At 42.3% G+C, this 22,653-nt stretch overlaps 1 protein-coding gene across 3 annotated transcripts; it reads left to right on the top strand.

Moving 5' to 3' along the window:
- The first annotated feature begins 379 nt into the window (after positions 1-379).
- On the top strand, positions 380-21,741 carry marchf7 (membrane-associated ring finger (C3HC4) 7). Of its 3 annotated transcripts, none has more exons than XM_086024974.1 (11): positions 380-533; positions 8,980-9,171; positions 11,478-11,660; positions 12,240-12,408; positions 14,035-14,202; positions 14,281-15,292; positions 15,923-16,092; positions 17,149-17,252; positions 17,343-17,447; positions 19,861-19,909; positions 20,204-21,741. In XM_086024974.1, exons 2-11 carry the CDS (start codon positions 8,989-8,991, stop codon positions 20,293-20,295), a joined length of 2,235 nt encoding a protein of 744 aa, XP_085881100.1. In that variant the 5' UTR covers positions 380-533; positions 8,980-8,988; the 3' UTR covers positions 20,296-21,741. The 3 variants fall into 3 exon arrangements, with proteins under 3 accessions (XP_085881100.1, XP_085881101.1, XP_085881099.1); XM_086024975.1 differs by having other exon boundaries at positions 14,032-14,202; positions 17,409-17,447; XM_086024973.1 differs by having other exon boundaries at positions 14,032-14,202.
- Positions 21,742-22,653: the final 912 nt, after the last annotated feature.

Raw genomic sequence — 22,653 nt, 5'->3', positions numbered from 1 at the left:
CAGGCAACCTTCAAGCTTAAATGGCACTCCTACGCTTTCATTAGCCGTGACCCTTGGTCCCTTGATGCTCTAATCCTTTACAACTATTTACAAGCATGCTGGGAATTTCGTGTCTTCACCTTGGCTACAACTGACCATGGGGAATACAGTAGTAAGGTGCTTTTTCTGGCGCAAAAGGTAGACTGTGCCCAAAAGTGTACGACAAATGCATCATTGTAAATCCAGGCCTTGTCCATGGTTTGTTGTTTTCTCCCGGCAGTTTCTTGCAAGCTAAATTAGACCAGAGACGAATGATTAATACAGTACTACTTTAGTTCCAACCACTGTAAATGAACGGGGCATCCTTCGTCCTTACTCACCGCTTGCCACATTAAATATGGCGGCGCTTCACGTATACTCCGCGTGAAAGTTTGTCATCTATAACAACATAGACTTGCCTGCTATTTATTCTGTGCCATGTGACTTCCTAGCTCTGTGCTATCATAACAACTACTGGCGTGGTCACTCCGAGCTGCTTTACCAGGAAATTCAAGGTGAGGCTTTTCCCTTCTGTTTATTGTGTTTATGTTTGTCAATGATAGTAAGTTATAAACGGATAGCGTCAGCTATTTGGTGAGGATTTATTTGGTGACCGCCCCCCCCCTCGTCCCCCAAAACCCTTCGGTTTTCTCGAGTCAGCGCAATGTCGATCAGATAGCAATGCTAAGCTAACCTGTTAGCAGTTGTCCTGTACACTTGGCTTGACTTACTAGCTTCACTTTTGAAGCTTATAATGCCATGTCAAAGCAAAAGTCTGTGTTCCCTCTTATCATCATCACGCTCAAAGAGTTTTACAGTTGTAATTTACCGAGTAATTTTCATTGTTCAAGTTTGTTTTGAGGCCTGTTGTCACGGTCTTCATTAAAAGCAAACATGTCGATAGAAAAACACTTTGAGCATTTATTCGATTGAGCATGTATTCGATATCCTTGATATCGCTGGCGTTGGGCCGCAAACCCTGTACTCCAAAAATAGTCACTTTTCAGGAGACTACAAAACGGCACTTTAACGTTCCATCATCAAAGAGATCAAGAGCTTTTCAACTGTTTTGATTGGTCGATAATTTGTAAGTAAATAAAATGACCAAATTGTGATTTATGAGATTTCGACTCAACGGCAGTGACATCTTCAGCTCCATGTAGTAGTACCTCATCAGGAAGACAGTCCAGTCAGTACATTAGCAGAACGACTGGAATCCCTCCCCATGCCCCCACTACTAGTTCCACTTTTGATCTACAAGTACGACCTTGAAATGGGCAACAGCAATATTGCTAAAGCTGTTTGAGCATTTCTCCAATATTATCCAGTTAAAAGGCATCATCCGGCCGAGATGGTCCATGTTTCATTACAAAGCTCAATTTATGTCATGTCATGTCATGTCATCTTCCAAACCGTTTATCCTATATAGGGTCGCGGGGAGTTGCTGGAGCCTATCCCAGCCGTCAATGGGCGAAGGCAGACTACACCCCGAACTGGTCGCCAGCCAGTCGCAGGGCACACATAGACACTCACTGAGCGGGAATCGATCCCACGCTGCCCGCACACAACTCAGGCGTGTGTACCACTACACTATCAGCGGACCAAGCTCAATTTATTTTATTTTTTATTTTTATCAGTAAAATACTCGTTCACATTTTCAATTTTATCAATTTGCTCTGGAGAAATCTGTAACGCCCCTTTCTGGTCAGCAATATGGTGGCAGTCAGGGAAGGAACAGGACAAAATTTGTCCATTTAAAATCATTGGCCATACATCGGTTTATTTACATTTACGGTACATTTGTGTGTACATCTCTGCTCATGCAACTTCAATCTCACAAAAACATCACAAGGATTGGACTCCTAGACTAAGCACCAACCTATACAAATACAATTCGTTCTGAGAGGCTTTTCATAAGCTGAATTGTTCATAGGTTGTTTATATATTAGATTTCAATCTATAAGTGTTAACTTGACGTACTTTTTATCCATCTCCAATGGTTATGTCCACACCACTCATCTGAAAATGACACATCGTAAGCGGCCACACTCGGCTAGAGGGTCGGCCTCCTTGCTGGAGCTCCGATGCATCCATCCATCCATTTTCTGCACCGCATAGCCTCACGTGGGCGTGCTGGATTTGTCAAAGTCCAACTTTGAAATTTCGCCAAGCCAACTTCTGGGGCTAGCCAAAATGTTCGCACGTGAATTGGATATTTGCACTGAGACGCCGCGTTGTAGATCTGGTCACACAGAATTAGTGTTTTACCCGCTACGACTGCATGTACGGCAGGCAATGCGGAGGTCCTGTAAAAGAAAAACGTTAAATCTAGTCACTGGTAGAGACAGCACTAATGGCCTCCTGGACACACGAGTAGGTTTACCTCATTAGTACCATGTACTTGTACTATTTGTATGTCAAAGTTGTCCTACTAGCGTGCAGAAGTGTCATTCAGTTGTGGGGAAAAACATTACTAGTAAAACATAATCCTTTTGCTCACGCGCAGAATTGCCTCACTAGTGATTATAAACAGCGTATTACTACATGGACACTTAAGATGGAGATCAAGTCAAGTGGATGGAATGAATTAGACTAAAATTGCGTGAAAATGCCACAATGAAAAAAGAAAATGTAACGCCAACAGCCGCATCATAGATAGATATAGATAGGTATATCTTTCATTCTTTGAGAGAAATAGTTGCAGCATTCATAAAACATTGGGCACATCAAACCAAGTGTAGAAATGCTAAAAGCAGCATCGAAGAAGAATTCAACAGTATTCTAATCTAAACGAGACTAAGATTTAATTAGTACTCAGTTCTCTCGTGTTGTCAACTATTAAATGACCAACTATAGTTCCGTTATCTCCTATCGTAAAGAACCATGGTCTAAAGGCCATCAAAGCATTTAAAGGCCCTCAATGTTTCAAAAGTTGACAGTCAGGAGAATGCAACTTGCACAATCACAGTCGTACATTGTGTAAACAGTTGATAAATGAAGTTAGTATGAAGCGAATGTCCCTTGAGACAAATGGAAAGCATCTTATCGCAAAACAATCCCTCTTTTTGCTCTATATGTCGGACTGTGGTGAATCTGCCATTGTATATCATACCAACAGCAAAGCGCTAATGTTCCCTTTTTGCACTTGCGCTGTTCCATTACGCATACCAAGACAGTCATTTGTGGCCCTTGGATGACCTGGAACGGGTGTAAGTTACGTCGCTGGTAGCCTTGTGACCGTCTTGGTCACAGAAGTTTTGCCCTCCAAAGGCTGCGACCGTGTTTCGGTTTGTTTGTGGAAAAAAATATTTAAAGTTGCTTTGGTGCAAATTTTTTGTTTGAGACCCGGCGTGCTTTAAACTCTCCCATTGAAAAGTACGATTTTTGATGACTTGGTTCATTAGTCTCTCTTATAGTTACTGCATTTGCTGCAGAGTAACAATTGTTATTGGTCCGGTTAGACTTGCGTTAGTGCCCAGGCTACTCTACTTGTAGTTTGCTTATTTCACCTCTGCCAGGTTTGAACGTTGGCGCCCCTTCTACCGGCTTATTGGCACTAATGCTGCATTCTAGGAAGGTATGAAGTCGGATGTATCCCACTCGGATTGTCTCACTTTCGACCTCAAAGCGTTTAAAGTGAATGTAAACAGCAAAGATAGCGGATTCTGATAAATTGTTTGTAGTTCTGGTTCATCACAGAACATTTTGACCTCGAGCAAACCCATCATAATTTCCTTAATTTACGTAAATGAAGGAATACCTTATCGTCAAAGCATTTCATTCATTCCACCAAATAACTTGAATTTTTTTCTGTCAGTACAAATCACGCAGTAACATGCAGTAATTTCAAATAGCTAAATTATATAATAATAATAAATACAGATATGTTTCTGATCTTGTAAATTTATGTTTTGCCATCCACAATCTGTCTCTCCATTGGGGTCGCCACTTGCCAGTGTCGACTGACGTCAGATTGAAGCCGGTTGGTGATTTCAGGGTACCTTTTTTTCCGACTTCAAAACTCGGACATCCCAATTCGAGAAGTCTATTTGTGCGCTTTTCCTGGTTGGAGGTCAGAAAAGTGTGACTTACCACCTTCCTCGAATGTAGCATAACAATGTTATCTCTCCGACAAAGTTAGTTAAAAGTTTAATTTTGGCCTTTGCTGGTGAAGGCTGCGTTGGTACACTTTTTCCCATCGTATGATGTTGCGGCCTCTCAAACGGGGATTACTGACATTGCAAACAAGAACACTACCCTCAACTGACTGGCTTCGCTGTGAGTAGCGTTGCCATCCTCCTCCCTTGTTACCCGGCTTGTTGTTACCGCGGCTTGTGTGTGCCACAGGTGCTGCACTTGCACGGCTGTTGCATTAGTGAGAGTCTGTCCCACAATCAATCTATGGACTGCAGAGTGCTACGGACACTGAGGGTTGCCATCCTTTCAACCAAGGTGCTCAAAATGTTGTGGAGTGTCTGCTACTATGACCGGTCCCTCCAAGAAGAGGTTGACAACGGAGCAACAGCTTGCCTCAAAGGTGGAGCGTTTGCACGTAAGGTCCCTCTTGCAAGAGCGTCACCCTCCTCCTTCTACAAAGGTGGCAGGACCGTCTACCCCGCCCATGATGGTGCTTGCTTGGGGTGATGTCGGCATTGCTCTGGCGACGTTGAGGATGGGCAGGCATCCATGATTTTAGAACCGATCACCCTGTCCTCGGCTCAGAGCTTGTCAAGCGAGGCAGGGAATGGCTCAATACAGGCTTTCTTGCGTACTGCCTTAGAGCTCTTGCTTTTGGATGTGCTATAGCGGACTCAGTCGACTCCTTTTGTCCCTTTTCAGTCTCCGACTCTCCGCGTTTAGGGTCTATTTGAGAGAGATACTAGAGCTCTGTCCCGGGTTTCGGTGGGCTGCTGAGCTTTGGCGGTTGTGCATGACACTGCTAGTGCCAGCTTGGATCGAATGCCTGACGTTGAGCCAGCCATTGCATCCCTCATTGGGTCCCCAGGGGAGACTCTTCGGCCAGCTCTGTAATGTCCTGGACCTCTGTGTCAGGTTACCAATGACCTTCTCACAAGGTGCTATAATGCTGGGCCGCATGCACGTGTTATCGGTAACTCCTGGCTCACCTTGTTTGCTTTCTTTCCATACCTGTATGAGGGCAGCGTGGACACTGCCGTGTCCTTTAGTGACGCAGCTCTGCAAGCGTTTGCTCCCACGACCAGGGGAACATGGGCGGATGATGTCCCTCCTGGTCCAGACGTGCCACCTGGTGTTGCTGACGCATTCCCCCTTGGCAGAGGCCTCGAGGAGGGCTCTCCACAGTGTTCCTGCGGAGTTGGGGGAGCTTTTTGGGACAGCTGCTATGGGGGCTCTGGAGAGAACGGTCAGGGCTCGTGAAACCCGGCAGCAGCTTTTGAGCCTCAATAGGAGCCTTGCCTCTAAAATAAACCCAGGGTCCATCTACTGTTCCCCATTCACACCATGGGCAGCAACCTCCACAGAAACCGGTTGCAGACTTTGGCAGCTCTGCCTGCTTACCTCTTGGGCAATCCCCATCTGCGTGTCCTACTCACCATCCCTCCAGTGCCTCTTGAGGCTAGAGGTCCAAGGATTGATGCCTAGGGGCCAGCCATTTGTTACTTTTCTCACTAGCAGCTTAGTTATTGGGCTGCTCATGCTTTGGACACCTGGTTGGTCTCCAATTTGCCCCATGAGTACAAGCTCCAGTACTGGCGCTGACTCCCTGTCTCCAGTTCGGTCAGGGAAAACATTATTGGCGACTCAGATCCTCTGGCGCACACCGGGGGCTTCGACTCAGCTTTCTACCTTGTGTCAAAAAAAACCTGGCGGATACTGGACTTGAGGGAACTCAATCATCTGAAGTTATTACTATTCCACATGCTAAATACAACCGATGTCTCGTGTCCAGTCACCTGAGAGGAGTGGTTCGCTTTCAAACTCAGAACTGTAGTTGCAGTCGTAACTTTTTAAAGTTTTACATGAGTGTTTACTGTTGTTTGGGCGAGTGACCATTTCATAAACTATAAATTTGGATGTCCAATAAGATGAGTTACAGTTGCAAATGTATAATACATTGATTGGTGTTGATGTTACATCAATGTTCAACCTTGTAAAGGACTGTTTCATGCCCTAACAGTCATCAATCATTACCACCTCCACAGGTCATCGGATTCAGGTTGCATAGTTGATCAAGATTGAACTACACACAGAAGACTTTAGTTTATCCTAGTTGCTGATTCTTGTTAAGTCAGCTTGCTGTTGAGTACTTCCCAATGTCTTCTTGCTGTTTGGGTTTTTTTTGTTTTCAGATGCTTCTTGGAATAAATGTGGACTTGTACCCCATATTCTTATGAATAATTTTGTCAAAGTTGTGTGTTGATTTTCATCAATTTGAGGAGGAAGAAAGATTGCAATATAAAATATGTAATATTCAGCTCATGTTAGAAAAGTAATGACCTGTATACCCTGAACATATTTAGAAGTACAGGCTAAAGCGTCATGAGTAAATAAGCTTCCATATTCATTAGTGCATTATTTGGATACTAATTCACCACTGACTCATCTTACAGGGCTGCTATTTACATCTTTTTAGAAGTGTCATATTCCCATGACTGTGTTCACAATGCCAAAGATAGGCTGATGGATGGCAGATGAGGTCTAGATGACAAACTTTCACGTGTGCTTCGTCAGTAGCACACCACTTGTCTAATAGTAAAGTGTAATAGTGGGGAAACTTATCCAGTGGGGGGGGGGAAAGATACCCGGTAGATTGAAAGAGCATTGATACCCTGGCATATATAAATACAAGTTAAAAAATGTTTCTTGTTACCTTATCCATTTATCTAAAAATACCAAATATTTCATTTTCTATGTACTGTACCTTATTGGTGGAACTGGACAATTTACACTATCTTGTGAAGTATGCAAAAACTGTATTGTTTTTAGTCTCTTGACATATTTGAAAAGTAAGTTGCTTTCTTTGCTTTTTTTTCCGCTGAAGATTACATTCCAGGGTGTGTACATAGTGGGTATGTTGTATCTTTTTTCCAATGTTGAACACAGGAAAGAGTTTTTCAAGAATATGTTCCCACCAGGCCCACTAGTTGAAACATGACATTCTGACTAATTTTGTGTTTGTGGAATATAAGTTAAATAGTAAAATGCACTAGTTTTTAGCCATCTCTGGGGGCAGCCATTTTGTCTTCTGTTGACTGAAAATGACATCACAACTGCTCACAACGACCAATCACGGCTGACCTGTTCTCTGAATCTGAGCTGTGATTGGTCCTTGTGAGCAGTTGTGATGTCATTTTCTGTCGACAGAAGACGAAGTGGCCGCCCCCAGAGATGGCTGAAAACGAGTGCATTAACACTTGTTCCACAAACGCAATATTTATCAGAATGCCCAGTTTCAACTAGTGGGCTTGCATAGAACATATTCTTGAAAAAAATGTTTGCGTTGACTTCCGCTTTAAGTAGAACATTTTTGTAAGTAGAGACGTGTTTTCCATGTAAATGCCCTAATCCGTTCCAAGCCCCCCAATATTCAGACATAAATGTTTTATAAAGCATAAAAATGCATCAAAACATGTTACAATCAGAGCTGGGCAAGTCCGTCCCTGGGCCGGACCGGCCGGACCCATCCGACCCGGCCGGACGCCCATTTTTGGGGTGGGGATTGGGGGCTGACAAATTTTAAAAAGAGCTGGACTAAGCATGGCTGGAAGTGGATTTTAGTCCAGCCCACTAATCGGCCCTCATGCTTGTGACGTTCTCGTGAGGCAGCCAAAGTTCATCTCAGCCTACTCGGTGAAAGGCTTCTTTTTAGGCTTCTTTCTGGTCAAGCAACGGCGAGAGAGACAACTGCCGCATTGATTCACATGACCGATACATGGTGCTGTTGGCGACAGGTCTGCAACACATGCCACGCACACATCAGGAATTGTTGCTGCTCTGATCGGTCCATTATGTCACATGTTGCAATGACATAGTTTCCCACACGGAAGAGAGAAAGCACCACGCAACTCATTGCTGCTGCAAAGCAAACTAGTTTGGCAGCGGCGTATGTGTAAAAAGAAACTACTCACCCACCTTCCAGATGCCAGGAAGATGCTAGGTAATAGCCAATGGCAGAGCAGCTATGAGTATGTTGCGTTCAGTAAACTCCGGAGCTGCGACTAGCAGCCCTTACTGTATTTTTACCTTTTGTATCCTGAAATTTCTTTCGTAACGAGGCAATATTTTCCTGTTGAGGCGTTTCGTAACTTGAAAATTTCGGATGAAGAGTCGTTCGTACATTGGCACTTGTAGTATATTGTATGAATGTCAGCAGTACAATTGATCTCCCTAATATAATCTGTAGTGAAATTAATCAATATAGAGGTGTATTTTTTTTATTTTGTTTTTTTTAACTCTTTGTGTTTTTCCAAGCTAACTTAATTACCGGTACTACTACAAGCCACACAAGCAAAATTTAATGAAGCCTTGAAGTTGAATAGCAAATATATGCTCAAAGCTTTCCATATGGCCGGAGGAGGTCTAACCACGTGAGGCTGCCTGATTGAGATTACAGGTGTCAATTTAAAAAGCCTTCTTGTTTAGTGTCAGTCTTTACCGCTGTGTATGGCCGGACCAAATGGCATCCTTTGAGGTGACGGAGAGGAAGGTACACACAGGTTTAATGCCTGAAAACACCAGGAAACTTCTAAAATGTCATTATTTTAGTTGGGATGTAGTTGGTGTCAGGGTCAACAGCGCCAATGTCTTTCCTGGATGGAAAGAATGTAAAAATAATCTCTCTTTACGGTGCTTTCCCACTGGGTTTGTGACACATCCTCTTTTGTCAAACAGAACAGGTTGTGACAGTCAGTGCCCCGCCTTGACTCTTTTCATTTCGTCACTGTCAGTAATTGTGGTATGACATCTTTGCCCGCTCAACAGAGAGCCAGGATGGACTCCAGGTCTCTCCGACTTCCCTTTTGCCTATCCACGTCTAGTCCCAGAGCGCCCGCGTCCTCCTCATCCTCCTCGACGTCAATGGCCTCGAGCAGGTTGTACAGCAGGGAGACTCTGCCTCAACATGACCGTTTTCCGAGGGCATCATCCACTTATAAGGCAGATGTGGACCCAAAGGTACTCTTCGTGGTCTTGCTGTATGTTTAGTCAAAAGGGCATACAGTACCTAACTCAAATGTTTCCTGCTCATGTAAAGTTAGCTGTATTTGACTTTCGTGTGAAACTCCAGCATAAGCTTAAAATGTACAAGAACGGATAATGGTGACCTTAATCGCTAAACATTTGAATACACTGGTGTTTCAATACGTTTTGTACAACTTGTAGTTCTCAACAAGGAGAAGGCTGCATCTTTCGCTGATTCATATTGTTTAGTCCACACGCTGTTTAAGACTGGGAATGTGTTAATGAACTTGTTTTGCCTCAGTTTCTTTAAGATATGAATACACTAATTGGTAATCGGTTTTAGTCATCTTTAATTGGGACTTCCACAAAGTTCATAACTTCATTGTTTTGAGTAGGATTTTGGAAAGTGACCGGTTGTCAATTCGAATTTTCTTTCTTTGACACAAGACGGCAGGGGTACTTAAAGTCAAAGTTTACCAGGAAAAGAACATTCAGCTTTTGGTTGAAAAATTGAAATGACCCTAAAATGCACAATAAACTTGACAGGTCAACTTAAGTTTACCTCCATACCTTGAGTGCAAAAGTCTGTCCATGACTGGACTAATACATTTCCAAGGATGTCCACTTCTCTGCCTTTTAGCTTCCTCTTAAGAACATCCTGTTTGAAGCAATGGCAAAGGATTCTCAATCACTTGTTAGGTGTCGTCATGCAGAGCTGGGAATTGACTATCCGTCTATAACTTCTGGGCGGTATTTCAGGCCGACCTACGTGGTCCCAGTCCGTCCCTTGTCGACCTCAAGAACATAATTTTCACGTCGCACAAGCAGATGCGCCGCCAAATAAAGAAAAAATATCAAATCAAAACAACCGCACGTACACCGTGGTGATCGGTGGAATAACAACAAAATGAGGCACATGTCATTGCATCTGTGAGACCGAAAGGTATACAACAATGTTTTATTTTTTATTTTTTTTCTTTGTTTGGCTGCGTGTCAGGAGTGGGGCACCTACGTGTGACGTGGTACCGGTAAGTCCATTCTATACGCCGTTTGGCTGACTCGGACCCACCGGGCGGGCCTGAAATAGAGATGAGAACTCATAGACGGACGAAAGCATAGACGAATGCCCACCTCTGCCGTCATGATAACGAAATATGAACATCACGATGAAGAGGACAGTTTCAAAACCAATGATAATTAAATTGTTAAAAATATGGGTCAATTAATGGATCGAACATCAATTTCCAGTCCAGCTTCATCCCAGAGCCAAATGGTGTCAGTTGGAACTTGCTTAAATCAGCCTTTCAATCAAATTCTTAAAAAGAGCACGCTGTCAAACTGCATTAGTGCTTGCAGTCATTTCAGATGAGTTCAATGTTTTCTGCTTGCGTTCTGTGGGAGACAGAACATTGTTGCTATGCATGTGTGTCAGCGGAGCAACAGTAGACTCAGGGGTCTTTTTATAGAACATCCTAGATTCCTTGCCAGTTAACGCACGTGTTTGAGTCCAGCTATTGGGCAAGACTCCTCTCACAAGATAGTGTTGCTGATGGTCAGTGTGCTATCTGTCATGTTCTTTCCAGAAGAATCCAGGCTTGATGCGAAGGCCCAATAACAAGCTTGTTTATGTCTCATTTGGAAAAGATTTTATTTTATTTTGCCATGCTGGTGTTCAGAGACTTATGTTATGAACATGAAAAAATGAACAACAAATATAGCACAGAATTTAAGACTTCGTTTTACAGTATTTTGTAGAGGCACAATAATGAATCCATTGTCAAATTGATCAATTTTTAATCATCGATGAATTGTTTGGACATGGACACTATTTTTTAATTTAAAATATACTAATGCTTGTAATTTCAGCTTCTCAACAGTAAATATTGACTGATTTCTGCATTCCCCCATGAAAGTAGACTGATTGTCTTTGTTTAATCCAAATAAAACATTTCCTTTTACTTTGTGTTGAATCCAAATAAAATAAAACATGAATATTTAAAAATGTTTTTTTAAATTGTGATTCATCGATTTATTAAAATAATTGTTTACAGCCCTAACACTTTTAATGCATGACCTCGGGTGTTTGATGGGGACTCTGTATCGGCAGATCCTCCAAATCACTTGGACCCGGGTCTAAAAAAAAATTGTGATCAGGATCATGTAAGGGCCAACCATCAATTTTGCAAATACCTGGTTTATTCCTGTTCCTGGCTTTCAATACAAATGAATTATTTTTCTGTGTCTTTAGAGTCAGTATAATTGTGGCCAGTGTACTAACTTAAAACATTTCTATTTTATAGAGGTCTCGCTTGCTCAGCTCGTCCAGAGACTACAGCAGCTACGACTGCCGAAGCAGCAGCGGCAGCAGCAGCAGCAGCAGCAGCAGTAGTAGCAGCACTAGCAGGAGGAAGTCGCTCACATCTTCCACCCAATTTTATGACCGTCCATGGGCAGAATCATCTGTCAGCAGCAGGACTAAACTGGTACTAAAGCTTCAACAAGCTCTTGTTTGTCGAATGATTCACAAACGTAGTCGTCTTTTCCATTGTACCGGTTCTACCCCAAAACAGCCTAATTCAGTCCTGTGTGGTGGCTTAGCCATTACACGTTGTCGAGGCCAGGCAGCTACTCAGAACCATGCAAAGGAGGACCGTGACGTCGCTGTCATCTGATTGGCCAACAGATGTAGGCATTTTGTTTAAGCGTCGCGGTAGGGGTGGGCGATATGACTATATTAGATCATTAAGCGGTTTAACGTGTTCACGATCTGATAAAGCCGAAAGATCGTTTGATTGTCTACATGGCACGTTCTAAATAGTTTAGCCCAATGGCGGCACAGAGCCGCTGACGTGTTCACCCAACCAACCAATCACAGTACGCACAGTGCACGGTATGTGACACTCCCCGCCTCCCTGTTTGTTTGTATAGCGGGAAGCTATAGCGGAACGTCACCACGAAGCAGAGTTGGTCCCGAAAAGAAACTCCACATCCACAGTGTCGATTTGGTTTGGATTTTCCTGCAGAGACGTTTTTTTTTTTTCTTCATCTTCCTGTTTCTGCAGACTGACGTGGAGGGGAGGTTTGGCCGTTCCAGTCTGTTGACCGGCACTGATGATGGAGACAACAAGCGGGCCAAACTGACAAACAGCGACAGAGGACTGTACTCAAAAACGTCCAGCACCGCACTTACAGGAACCACCTACTCCAGTAGTGGGCTGAACAATGCCAGAGGTACCTAAAACCCAATTCAACCGAAATTCTTTACCAAGTGCCTATTTGTGAAATATGTGCGAAGTCCTTTATTATAACCCAGAATTATATTGAACCGTGTCCACTCAATGAACATGTCCATCAAGTATTCTTTAACCTGTCATCCAAGTCATGGTTATCAAATAAAATAGACACATACCAGTCTTGTCCACCACCACTCATAAAATGAGCAGGAACAAGTTGAACTAAGTAGCAGCATTCAGTTGAGCTTGAATAACTCAACTTTATTTGTAGAGCACTTAAAAAATAACATTGCTGTATGTAAAGCAAAAATCTGAATTATAAAACCAAGACAGTTAAAACAATACAACAATAAAACAATGCCGAGTCATATGCTGAGTGGAAAGCCAAAGAATAAAATTTACTTGGCGGGGAGTGATTCCAAAGAGAGGCAACGGAGAATTCTCGATCCCCTCTGAGCCTCTGCTTAGTCCGCGGTACCTTCAGTAGCGTCGGTCCACTGACCTGAGGCACCCAACAGGTACGTGCGTAAAGGTGGAGGAGCTCCGAGAGGTAAAGTGGGATGACATAATTTAAAGACAAATATAAGAATCTTAAAATGAACTTTAAAGTGATCACTGAGCAAGTGAAGAAAGGTCAGAATAGTGGTTATGTGCGCCCTCCTGCGATACCAGTTCGAGCAGCTGCATTTTGGACCAACTGGAGACGCTTGAGGGAGGACTGGCTGACTCCAAAATAAAGTGTATTACAATAGCACTGTAACCGAGATGTAACAAAGGCATCGATTAATGTTGTTGTGAAAAGAGAGGCTTTATATTAGCCAGCTGCATAAAATTTGTTTTTTGTTTTTTTTTAAAAATTGATTTAATGCCGGTCCATTTGAAATTGACAAGGTGCAATATAAAACCCGAGTTTGAGACTGTTGGCTTTGGATAAGACGCCAGGGTTGCCTAGGTCAACAGGGTGGGACGTACAAGGGCCGCTGGGACCAAACACCCTAACGTTTGTTTTCATTTCAGTGGAATTAAAAAAAGTTCAGTGCCATCCAAACTTTAAGGTCCTCCAGACAGGACAAAAGCGGCCTTGAGGAAAAAGTGTCCTTTTTGCTTCGCAGGACATAGATCTGACTGTTATCTACATAGCAGTGAAAGGAAATAACATTCTTTCTTTAGATGGAACCCACGGGCAGCAAATACAAAGAAAACAGCAGGGACCCCAAAATGTAACCTTGTGGGACACCAAACTACAGTGGGGCAGAACGGGACTCGGAGTAACCTAGGCTAACACAAAAAACTGTGCCTGTGGTTTAGGATACAAACCACTCGAGTGATCGAAATTGCACAAAACAGCACAGCAAAAGAAAACAATACTCCTTGGTAAAGTTCTGGAATAAGAAAACTATTCCCCATGTATACTTTCCCCAAATTTTGCAGGGGTTTATCATATGAAATATATGAGAAGAGGACCTTGAAAAAATTGCCTATTAGATTAATTTGCAGATCTAACAGAGAAATCATGAGACACTTTTCTTTTATTTCTTTGTGCTTGTTTTCACACTGTCAACAAATGGCACATGCGGTGTTATTTTTGGCCTGTACGGAACCTCATTGTGTCCTCTCTCAGCAGCTATTAAAGAGAAACACAGTGAGCCGTCATGGAGCTCAAGCCATTTTTTGTCGCGGTCTTCAGCTTCCTGCTCAAAGACCCCATTGTCAAGCAGAACGGTGGAGACGCCACCTGACACGGGGCTGCGTGATCGCAGGACGAGAATCCAGGAACTGACGTCTTCATTGTGTAGGTGCTTTTTGTGGACACTCGAAGGACTTGTTTGTTTGGTTGTTGACAAAGTGCTCTCACCTTTGCTGCTATCAGATCAGACAGACCGTCTGACTTCCACATACGCCCAAGGAGCTCGGCCCAAAGACTCGGCCTACTCGTCTTGCTCGTTCACGGCTGAGCGAGAAAGCTCCTCAGGCGGTCGCACTGCCTCCACCTCCTCTGCCCCTCGCTTCTCCACATCACGTGACTACAACACCAGACCTTCGGGGCGCTTCTTGAATGCCTCATCCAGCTATGCCTCGTTTCAGGAACAGCCTTCCTCCCGCAGACAAGGATCTCCCCTCCCCCTGAGACCAACCCCCGAAGGTGGCGACCCACAATGGCGTACCTCCACACGGCACCTCCTATCCCGCCTCTTCTCATCCCGCTCCAACCAGGACTCCCCATCCTCCAGTAGCTCGTCCAGCGTCCGCTCATTTGATGATGACAGTCTGTCTTTGGACAGCGACGAGGGTGCCAGGATGTCTGCGGATGTGGAGCCGACCACTCGCAGGTGGCAGGCGAACAGCGCCGGAACCGGGCAACGCAGAGCAGACCTCTCCCTGATTTGGGAGAGTAAAGACTGTGGGGTGCCTGGAGCCAGGACATCCATGCCCAGAGAGCCTGAAGTGGGGAGCGGAGAGACGGCCAGTGGCGGAAACTCCCGGCTTTCTTCCTCCCTGCGGAGCCGCTGCCCTCCTCTCCTCTCTCGTCTTCGAAGACATGCACAGGATGAGAGCGCGCGCTCATCTGACGGACTTAGCCGTCCTCAACACTTGCTGAGAAGGTGGGACGACCTTGAACTGAGGGCGCCTCAGAATGACGAAGAGGATGATGATGATGAAGAGGAGCAAGGAGCGGTCAGTATGAATCGGAATAGGGGTGCCCGCCCGCGCAGACAAGAGGAAGACAAGTTACCCCAACTGGAGGAAACTTTAGTGGGCTTGGCGCAGCGCCGCAGGGGACCTGCACTCCAAAACGGGGCCACTGGACCACAAGGTCGCACCGAGAGGACGATGGACGGCGCAGCGAGCAAACAAGAGAAGCTCCGCATTATTAAGGAGAGGTATTTGACGTATATGCTTCTTGAGTTTATTCATCAGGACAAATTTAATTTTTTTAGTAGATTGCGTGGTTCAAATTGTATCTCGGCTGATGTACACTCTGTATGGAAAGCTGTTTGAGTCAATATCCTTGATAGAAAGTCAGCACACTTTGCAAACAATCACGAGAGCGGCATGGATGAAGGAGAATTGTATCTTCCTTGTAGTAATCTTTTTGGCCTACCGGTGCGAACTTCAGAGCGACATCAAGGCTGTCGAATAAATGCTTTAACGGCTAGCAGTACGCTCTTGGCCCTCATAAGACAATTCAGCGCATTGGTAAAATGTCGTAAATTGATTCAAGTTAATCCCTGTAAAGAAACAATAGTCGTCGTTTTGATGCGCTTTCGCTATAAGGAAAAAAAGCAAACCTCAGAAGGACAAAAAAGCAGAACTAGTTTTGAATAACGGCATTGTCATTTGCATATTTTTTGAAGGGAAGAATTGATTTAAAATTAGATGTGAAAAATATTTTGATTTGTACAGCAATTGTCGCCCAGCCGTGGTAGTCATTGATCCATTGCTAGAGGTTGTTGGTAGTGTGTCACCACTATCAGAAAGAAGCTTGCACTGATACCTTCCTTCTCTGCTAGACTCTTGCTGGAAGATTCCGACGAGGACGAAGGAGACCTGTGCCGAATTTGTCAGATGGCAGAAGAGTCTGCATCCAATCCCTTGATTCAACCTTGCAGATGCACAGGAAGTCTGCAGTACGTCCACCAGGACTGCATCAAGAGGTGGCTCTGCTCCAAAATTGGGTCAGGTGTGTCACCTTAATTAATAGTGGTGTCCACCAAGCTGATTTTCTTTGTCTGTCGTCATCTTTTTCCTTTGTTGTTCTTCAGCAGTGGGAAGTAACAAAATATAAATGCTTAGTCACTGCAGTTTTTTCAGGTTTTTCAAGTTTTCACGTGTCAGCACATTAGTCATTAGCACCACATTTGAAAACATGTCAAAATAGACTCTGATGTTTTAAGCTCCCGCTGATGACAAAATAATGCAAGACAGAAGTAAAGTAAAGTAACGTTAACGTAAGCTAATTTGTTGTTATAGTCAGTGTCACAATGTTAGCAAAGCTGTAAAGTATGTTTACATAGAACGCCCAGGGGTTTTTCCAACTTTTTTTGCAACAACTATTGAACGACAAATCTGGGTGATATTTGACAAACAACTCTCCTGGCTTCAAGTAGATGACTTTAATTTGTAAATTGGCCATTCCCTGCCAAAATAGCAGGTGATATGGCGGGGTGACATCGTCAAATGTAAAGCATAAATAGTCAAATGACCGCCTTCTGGGCGTTCTAGTGTTGAAACATGGTGGGTGTTTATGGGTGTCACAATTTCGATTTTTATATCGATTCAAATTTTGTCTCAATCATCGAAATCAGTGCGACGATAGACGTGTCACACATGTGTGCAATGTGCATTGTTAAAATGTCACTAAGTAAATAATATTGAGTGATTTGTTCTTTGAAGCCTTAACATTAAATACAGTAAAACAGTCTCGCTGTAAAGTTCTTGACAGAATTTTAAAAAAGAAACATGTAAATAAATTCTTTAGGAAGTTAATTTTCATTGGTAGGCAGCTCTGGAAATGTGATGCGGTCCGAAATTTTGGTGCAACTAACTTAGCACTGATGCAACCAAGAAAAAAATGTTGGGCACACAAGTGCAACGGGCACAAAAGGTTCGTTTAGGGCCCTGAAACGTAAATAAAAAACATTCTGTTTTTCTTTAACACAACGTCCCAACTTCACTGGAATTGGGTTTGTGCTTAAGTGCAGTGTGTGAAGACTTTTGCCAATTGTGTCTTTTGAAGGCACAAACATGGAGGCCATCACAAATTGTGAACTCTGCAAGGAGAAGTTGCGCTTGAACATCGACAACTTTGATGTGCAGCAGCTGTACAGGACGCATGCACAGGTAAGGAATGTCTTTTTCGTGGACGTCAGTGTCGACATTCTTGGGAAAGTTAGCGCACAGCGTGCTGAGACGTCTCGTCTCGCCCCACAGTTTAAATATGACGACTTCATCAGCAGTGGTCTCTATCTGGTGGTCCTGTTGCATTTTTTTGAACAGAGATTCGCTGATGTCCTGGGGGCAATCGATGCAGCTGGGGTGAGTACATGCGCGCACACACACTTTTGGTCTGCATTTGAGCTCTTCCTATCCAGTGTGGGGAGCATAAAGGAACATTGAATAATGATTATGGTTGTCACCTGTGTTGAGTGTTCCGTTATGAGAAATGACATAATTGCGTACATCTTCTTGAAGTGTTTTCAGAGAATAAGAATAGCTCAATGAACAACAGTCTATTTGCCGAATGCTAGGTTCACACCACAGGCAAACGCGACCCAGATCGGGTTGTTTTGCCCATTTGCGACATGTATCTTATTATTTATTTCTTTATTTTTATGACAGTCTGAACGGCCCAATTCCGATTTTTATTTATTTTCTTTTTTTTAAATCTGACCCGGGTCGCTTTGCTATGTGGTCCTAAATCTGATACGTATCAGATTTTTTTTTTCAATGTGGTCTGAACGGCCAGGTTGCATATATCCGACATTGACGCCGTCCGGAGCCCAAAATGCGCTCCGCGCAGGCATAGGGAAAGTGCTGGCAGCAGGGGTATCGAATCTGTTGTTTTGAGTAACACTATTGACTTTATATTTGACTTTAATTTAATCCCACTTGAAACATGAAGCGTAAAGTGGAGATTTATGGTAATAGTAGTAATTCAGCCATGGTTCATATTGATTCATTTTTTACGCACGGTTATGACGTGACGTCTCCATCAAATTAGATATTAAAGCAACGCCTGATAAATTTCCCCAAATACTGTATTTATTTCTACCTCCTAAAAATAAATGCCCCGACACGCTGGACCACATTCCCTTTCTCAAACGCGTCGGGAGTCTCTTCTTCTGCGCATGCAAGCCACTTTGACGACGCATGTAATCATACAGCAGACAAGACCGAGGGCGCATTCATAATGTAATATGTACGCTTACACCAAAAAATTCGTTTTTTTTTTTTTTTGGTTGTTTTTTTTTTCAAAAAATCTGAATTGAGCATTAAGACCTACGGTGTGAACCTAGCCTAAATTCAACCTTCGCAGACTACCTTGACCTGGATGACTCAATCCATGCAGACATCGGGGTGGGGGTGTTCTATGTGTTATTTTGTATTATATAGTGGTATGAAGTTAAACACAACTGTCAATTATGCTATTGGGCTAACATTAAAAAAAATATAACATTGTTCTTGAAATAACACCAGGTAACAGCAAATTTTGATCAGAGATGGCTTTGTGTCCCTCAAGGTATTTTTGACACTGATTTCAAAGACGTATTTACTTTTTGTAGCATATCAGGTTTTTCAGGTTATTTTTTTATTTTTAAATTTGACCTATAAAAGCTTGCACAATAGCCTGCAAGGATTTTACCATTCATTGTAATTTATAACTGTCACGTTTCAGAAAAAAAAATACACCTGTTGCTGAACCTAACCCTTACTTCATAGATATTAAATGCATGACTATATTATATATGTTGTTGTTGTTGTTGTTAGCATCATCATCAAAACCTGATGTGCTACGGTCAATTTCTAGGGCAGATTCAGAATCGGCGCAAACAATGAATCTAGAAAAGTTAACTTGCATCTAATTAAAATGACTTTTCTTGCCCTGTGTAGTTTTAGCCCTCAGGCACTATAAAATGTGTAACCATATTAAAACACACTTTCAAATATTCCTTAGTCTAGCGCCTGTCCTCATTTTCTCGGTGTCAAGAAATGGGAGACTATTGTATACCAGCACTTGAAGGAAGGAAATGAAGGCTTGTTGGCACGGAGGCCAAGTGGACTTGCTTCAAGCAGTTTGCTACTCACACAGTCAAAGTTTACCGAAAAACGGACACACCAAACAAAAGTCAATGTCTATTTTAAACCCCACGACGTTCAAGCAAACCACCGAATTATATCCAAGCAAAGTCGGCGAACAGAATGCAGAACACCATAGACGGACGGGATAGCATCAGTAGCGGTAATGGCAAATCCTCAATTAATACATGAACACATCGGGAGCAGCAGCGCATATAACTGCGCGTGTAGAAACGCCTTGGATTAAGCCAAAAGAAATAAGCATGGAATGTCATTTTAAAAATACTGTAATTTATTAACCCTCAAACAACTTTGACTTCAACACAACGCATAACAAACATAGATCCAGTCAATATCAGTCACAGGCATACATGTATTTGCTGCGAAAACAACAACTGCTTCATCTTACTGTTAATTACAACTCACATCTCACTCAACACTCAAGGCATCCACAACTTTACATTTAGTCTTGGCTGTATACTCTCAAACGATGGCTAAAAAAAAAAAATCTGCAATGTAACGTGACTTTGCTGTATTGTATAGTTGACTGCTCTTTGTGTCAAGCACAAGCACCAGAGTGAAACTTGAAAGTATTCTACTGTAGGAATGTCTTAGTTTTGAAAAGAGCCAATTGTTCCCTCTTCCCATCCAGTCATTTAACCTGGTGAGAATTCTTCCAGAACACATGGACAACCTTGAAAGTACGTCACATACGCTTCCCTCACGTGTTACACACAAAGGCATGCGGAAAACCGTTTGAGCAAGTTTTTCCCCATTCTTGGTATCCGCTTTGAGGTCCATGTACGAGTAGGCCAAAAGTGACAATTGTAATGGAAAAAAACATGTTACAAATGAGGACTCAGTCATTCACATAGCATATGAAGTACGTGGACCTTCAGCTGGATATGGAAAAAGTGCTCAAAGGGCTTTGGACATTTCCGTGCACGCACGCGCGAATGCCCGGTTCACCGACTTCGTTTTTGTCGTTGCCGCAGATCCTAACGGGGAAAGTAACGACGAGGAACAAGATGGCCGACCATCTATCGACTTCTCCGACTTGGATGACGACCTTGACGAGGGATACTGATCATGATAATCATCATCACCTTGCGACGAATGGAAAGCTGTTGAGCATTTCTTCTATATCTTTGATGTCATCGCAGTCGGGCGGAATCCTCGCATTTACAAAATCAGTTTTCAGGGTTGTTTTTTTTTTAAACAACAAATTTGCTAGCAAACACTGCACATTTATTTAACGTTGGTTTTACACCTTGTACCTGCTGTTGCAACTGACAACACCACCCCAAAATTCTCTTCAATCAAGAAGTTGATATGCTAAGAGGGCATCTATTGTAATTTTCCAACCCGGAAATAAACCTTTAGGACTTCACAAAAATAACTAACTCTGGTTACATGACCTTATTTTTCAAAGGTAACAGACATCATTGGCCTAATAAATAAAATGTCAAATTGACTGGTAAGCAGTTTAATCTGTAAATTAATCTGCACACAGACTTTTAACTAGTTGTGGCTGACCAGTTCCTTCTACGCAGAAGCATTATGGCCATCCATTTCAAACAAAACAGGTTTACTCAAATGTATCTAGCATTATGATTGTCAGTCATTGGCTAAAAAATAAAATAATCCAGACTTTCACTCCCATGGAGTGAGTAATGTATGGAGTTTTCCAGCCCTACTCAGTGATTGTCCCAGAACATGAATAGATGAGTTCTCAGGCTATTTTCAACTCTTAAAATTGGTTAATCGCGTGTAAATTCAACAGATAATGTGGGAAAAGGCACCTAGAATCTATTTGTGGAAAAATGAAAAGTTGACCACATTTGAAAATATGAGGTTTCCCCCTGACGCAGACGATATGCTAGTATGCTCTTTATCCTCACTACTCGGGCAACTGCATGTTACCAGTGAGGCAAAACTGTGCACTAGATCACAACAGACTACTGGTGACATTTTAAATTTGTACTACTTCACATCTAGCACTTTGGTAGTAGTGCATGGACATCCGCTAGTGCAGTTTTGCCTCAATAGAAATTTGCTTGTCCTAGTGTGCAGAAAGAAAGTTCATCCAGTAGTGGAAAAAATGTAACTAGTAAGACAATCATTCTGCAACAAATTGTCTCACTAGTGAGGACAAAGTGTGTCCTAGTACATAGACCTCAAAGGCTAGCAAGAATATGGAATGCATACTTTTCTAGATGTTTTGACTTTGATTGCCCACTTTTGCAAACATTAGACTTTTTATTTCCAGATATGCAAACTTCAACTGAATTGGTGTGTGAAATGTGTTGCTTAAGCACGTTGTTTTGTTTGTATGAGTGCACTTTATTCAGTATATTTCAATACAAATGCAACCACAAGTGCTTTAATGTTGGACGTTTTTTTTTCCGTCTGCTTTTCCTCTTGAGCGCAAGGGTGTCCAGCTCTAATTGTCTTCATGTCAGTGTTCTAAGGATATTTTAAAGGATAAACTCAGTTTAACATGTTTATTGAAATAAAGATTTTGAAAAGCTAACGTGCTTCCCGTCTTCAGCGCATCTCATGTATTAGTGGCGCAACGGATTATCATTGATCCGTATGGAATAAGCATCACGGTTAGTGGGAAAAAAAAAAAAAAATTTAAGCGTTTGACAGCTCTAGTATATATATTTGTGTGTGCGTGTGTGTGTATATATATATATATATGTATATATATATATATATATATGTATATATATATATATGTATATATATATATATATGTATATATATATATATATATGTATATATATATATATATATATATATATATGTATATGTATATATATATATATATATATATATATGTATATATATATATATATGTATATATATATATATGTATATATGCGCACATACACACGACTGCAACAACATCTTTGTAACCTTTCATGAACCCTGATTAAAAAAAGCGTTAGCTATGTGCGCAACCACTTGGTGAGATACCTTACCAACTTCACAGCAATTGCAGTTTTCACATTTGAAAGCCAAAAACAAGCACTAATATTTAAGCAATCGATAGAAAAGGCAATACAGTACCTGAACTAGAAACTGCCATCCTGAGTCCCATGTTCCAATAATGTTGCTCACTTGAAAAGTGTGTGGCTTCAAACAAAAGGTGCTATTTTGTGAGTTGTTGAACACATCTAGATATACAGTACCCAACATAAATTAGTACACCCCAAACAGGTTTGTAAGTTCGAACATCTTTAGTTTCCTTTCAGCATCAAGATTTTCTATGGGATACTATACTGTACTAAAAAATTCTCCCACAAATGTGGCCCATTGAATGCAAACAAGAGTTGTTCATTTGTACACGTCACTTTCTTAAATGTTTTAAAGAATATGTTGAACAAATAAGACCCCGAGAAAAAAACATGTTCATTCCAGGCCTAGCAAACAAGTTGCT

Source organism: Filicampus tigris, chromosome 3 (genome assembly GCF_054856515.1).
Source record: "Filicampus tigris isolate MCC_2025a chromosome 3, RoL_Ftig_1.0, whole genome shotgun sequence".
NCBI classification, from domain to species: domain Eukaryota; kingdom Metazoa; phylum Chordata; class Actinopteri; order Syngnathiformes; family Syngnathidae; genus Filicampus; species Filicampus tigris.
Note: the sequence above shows the minus strand (reverse complement) of the source record. Positions and strands in the feature narration are given on the sequence as shown.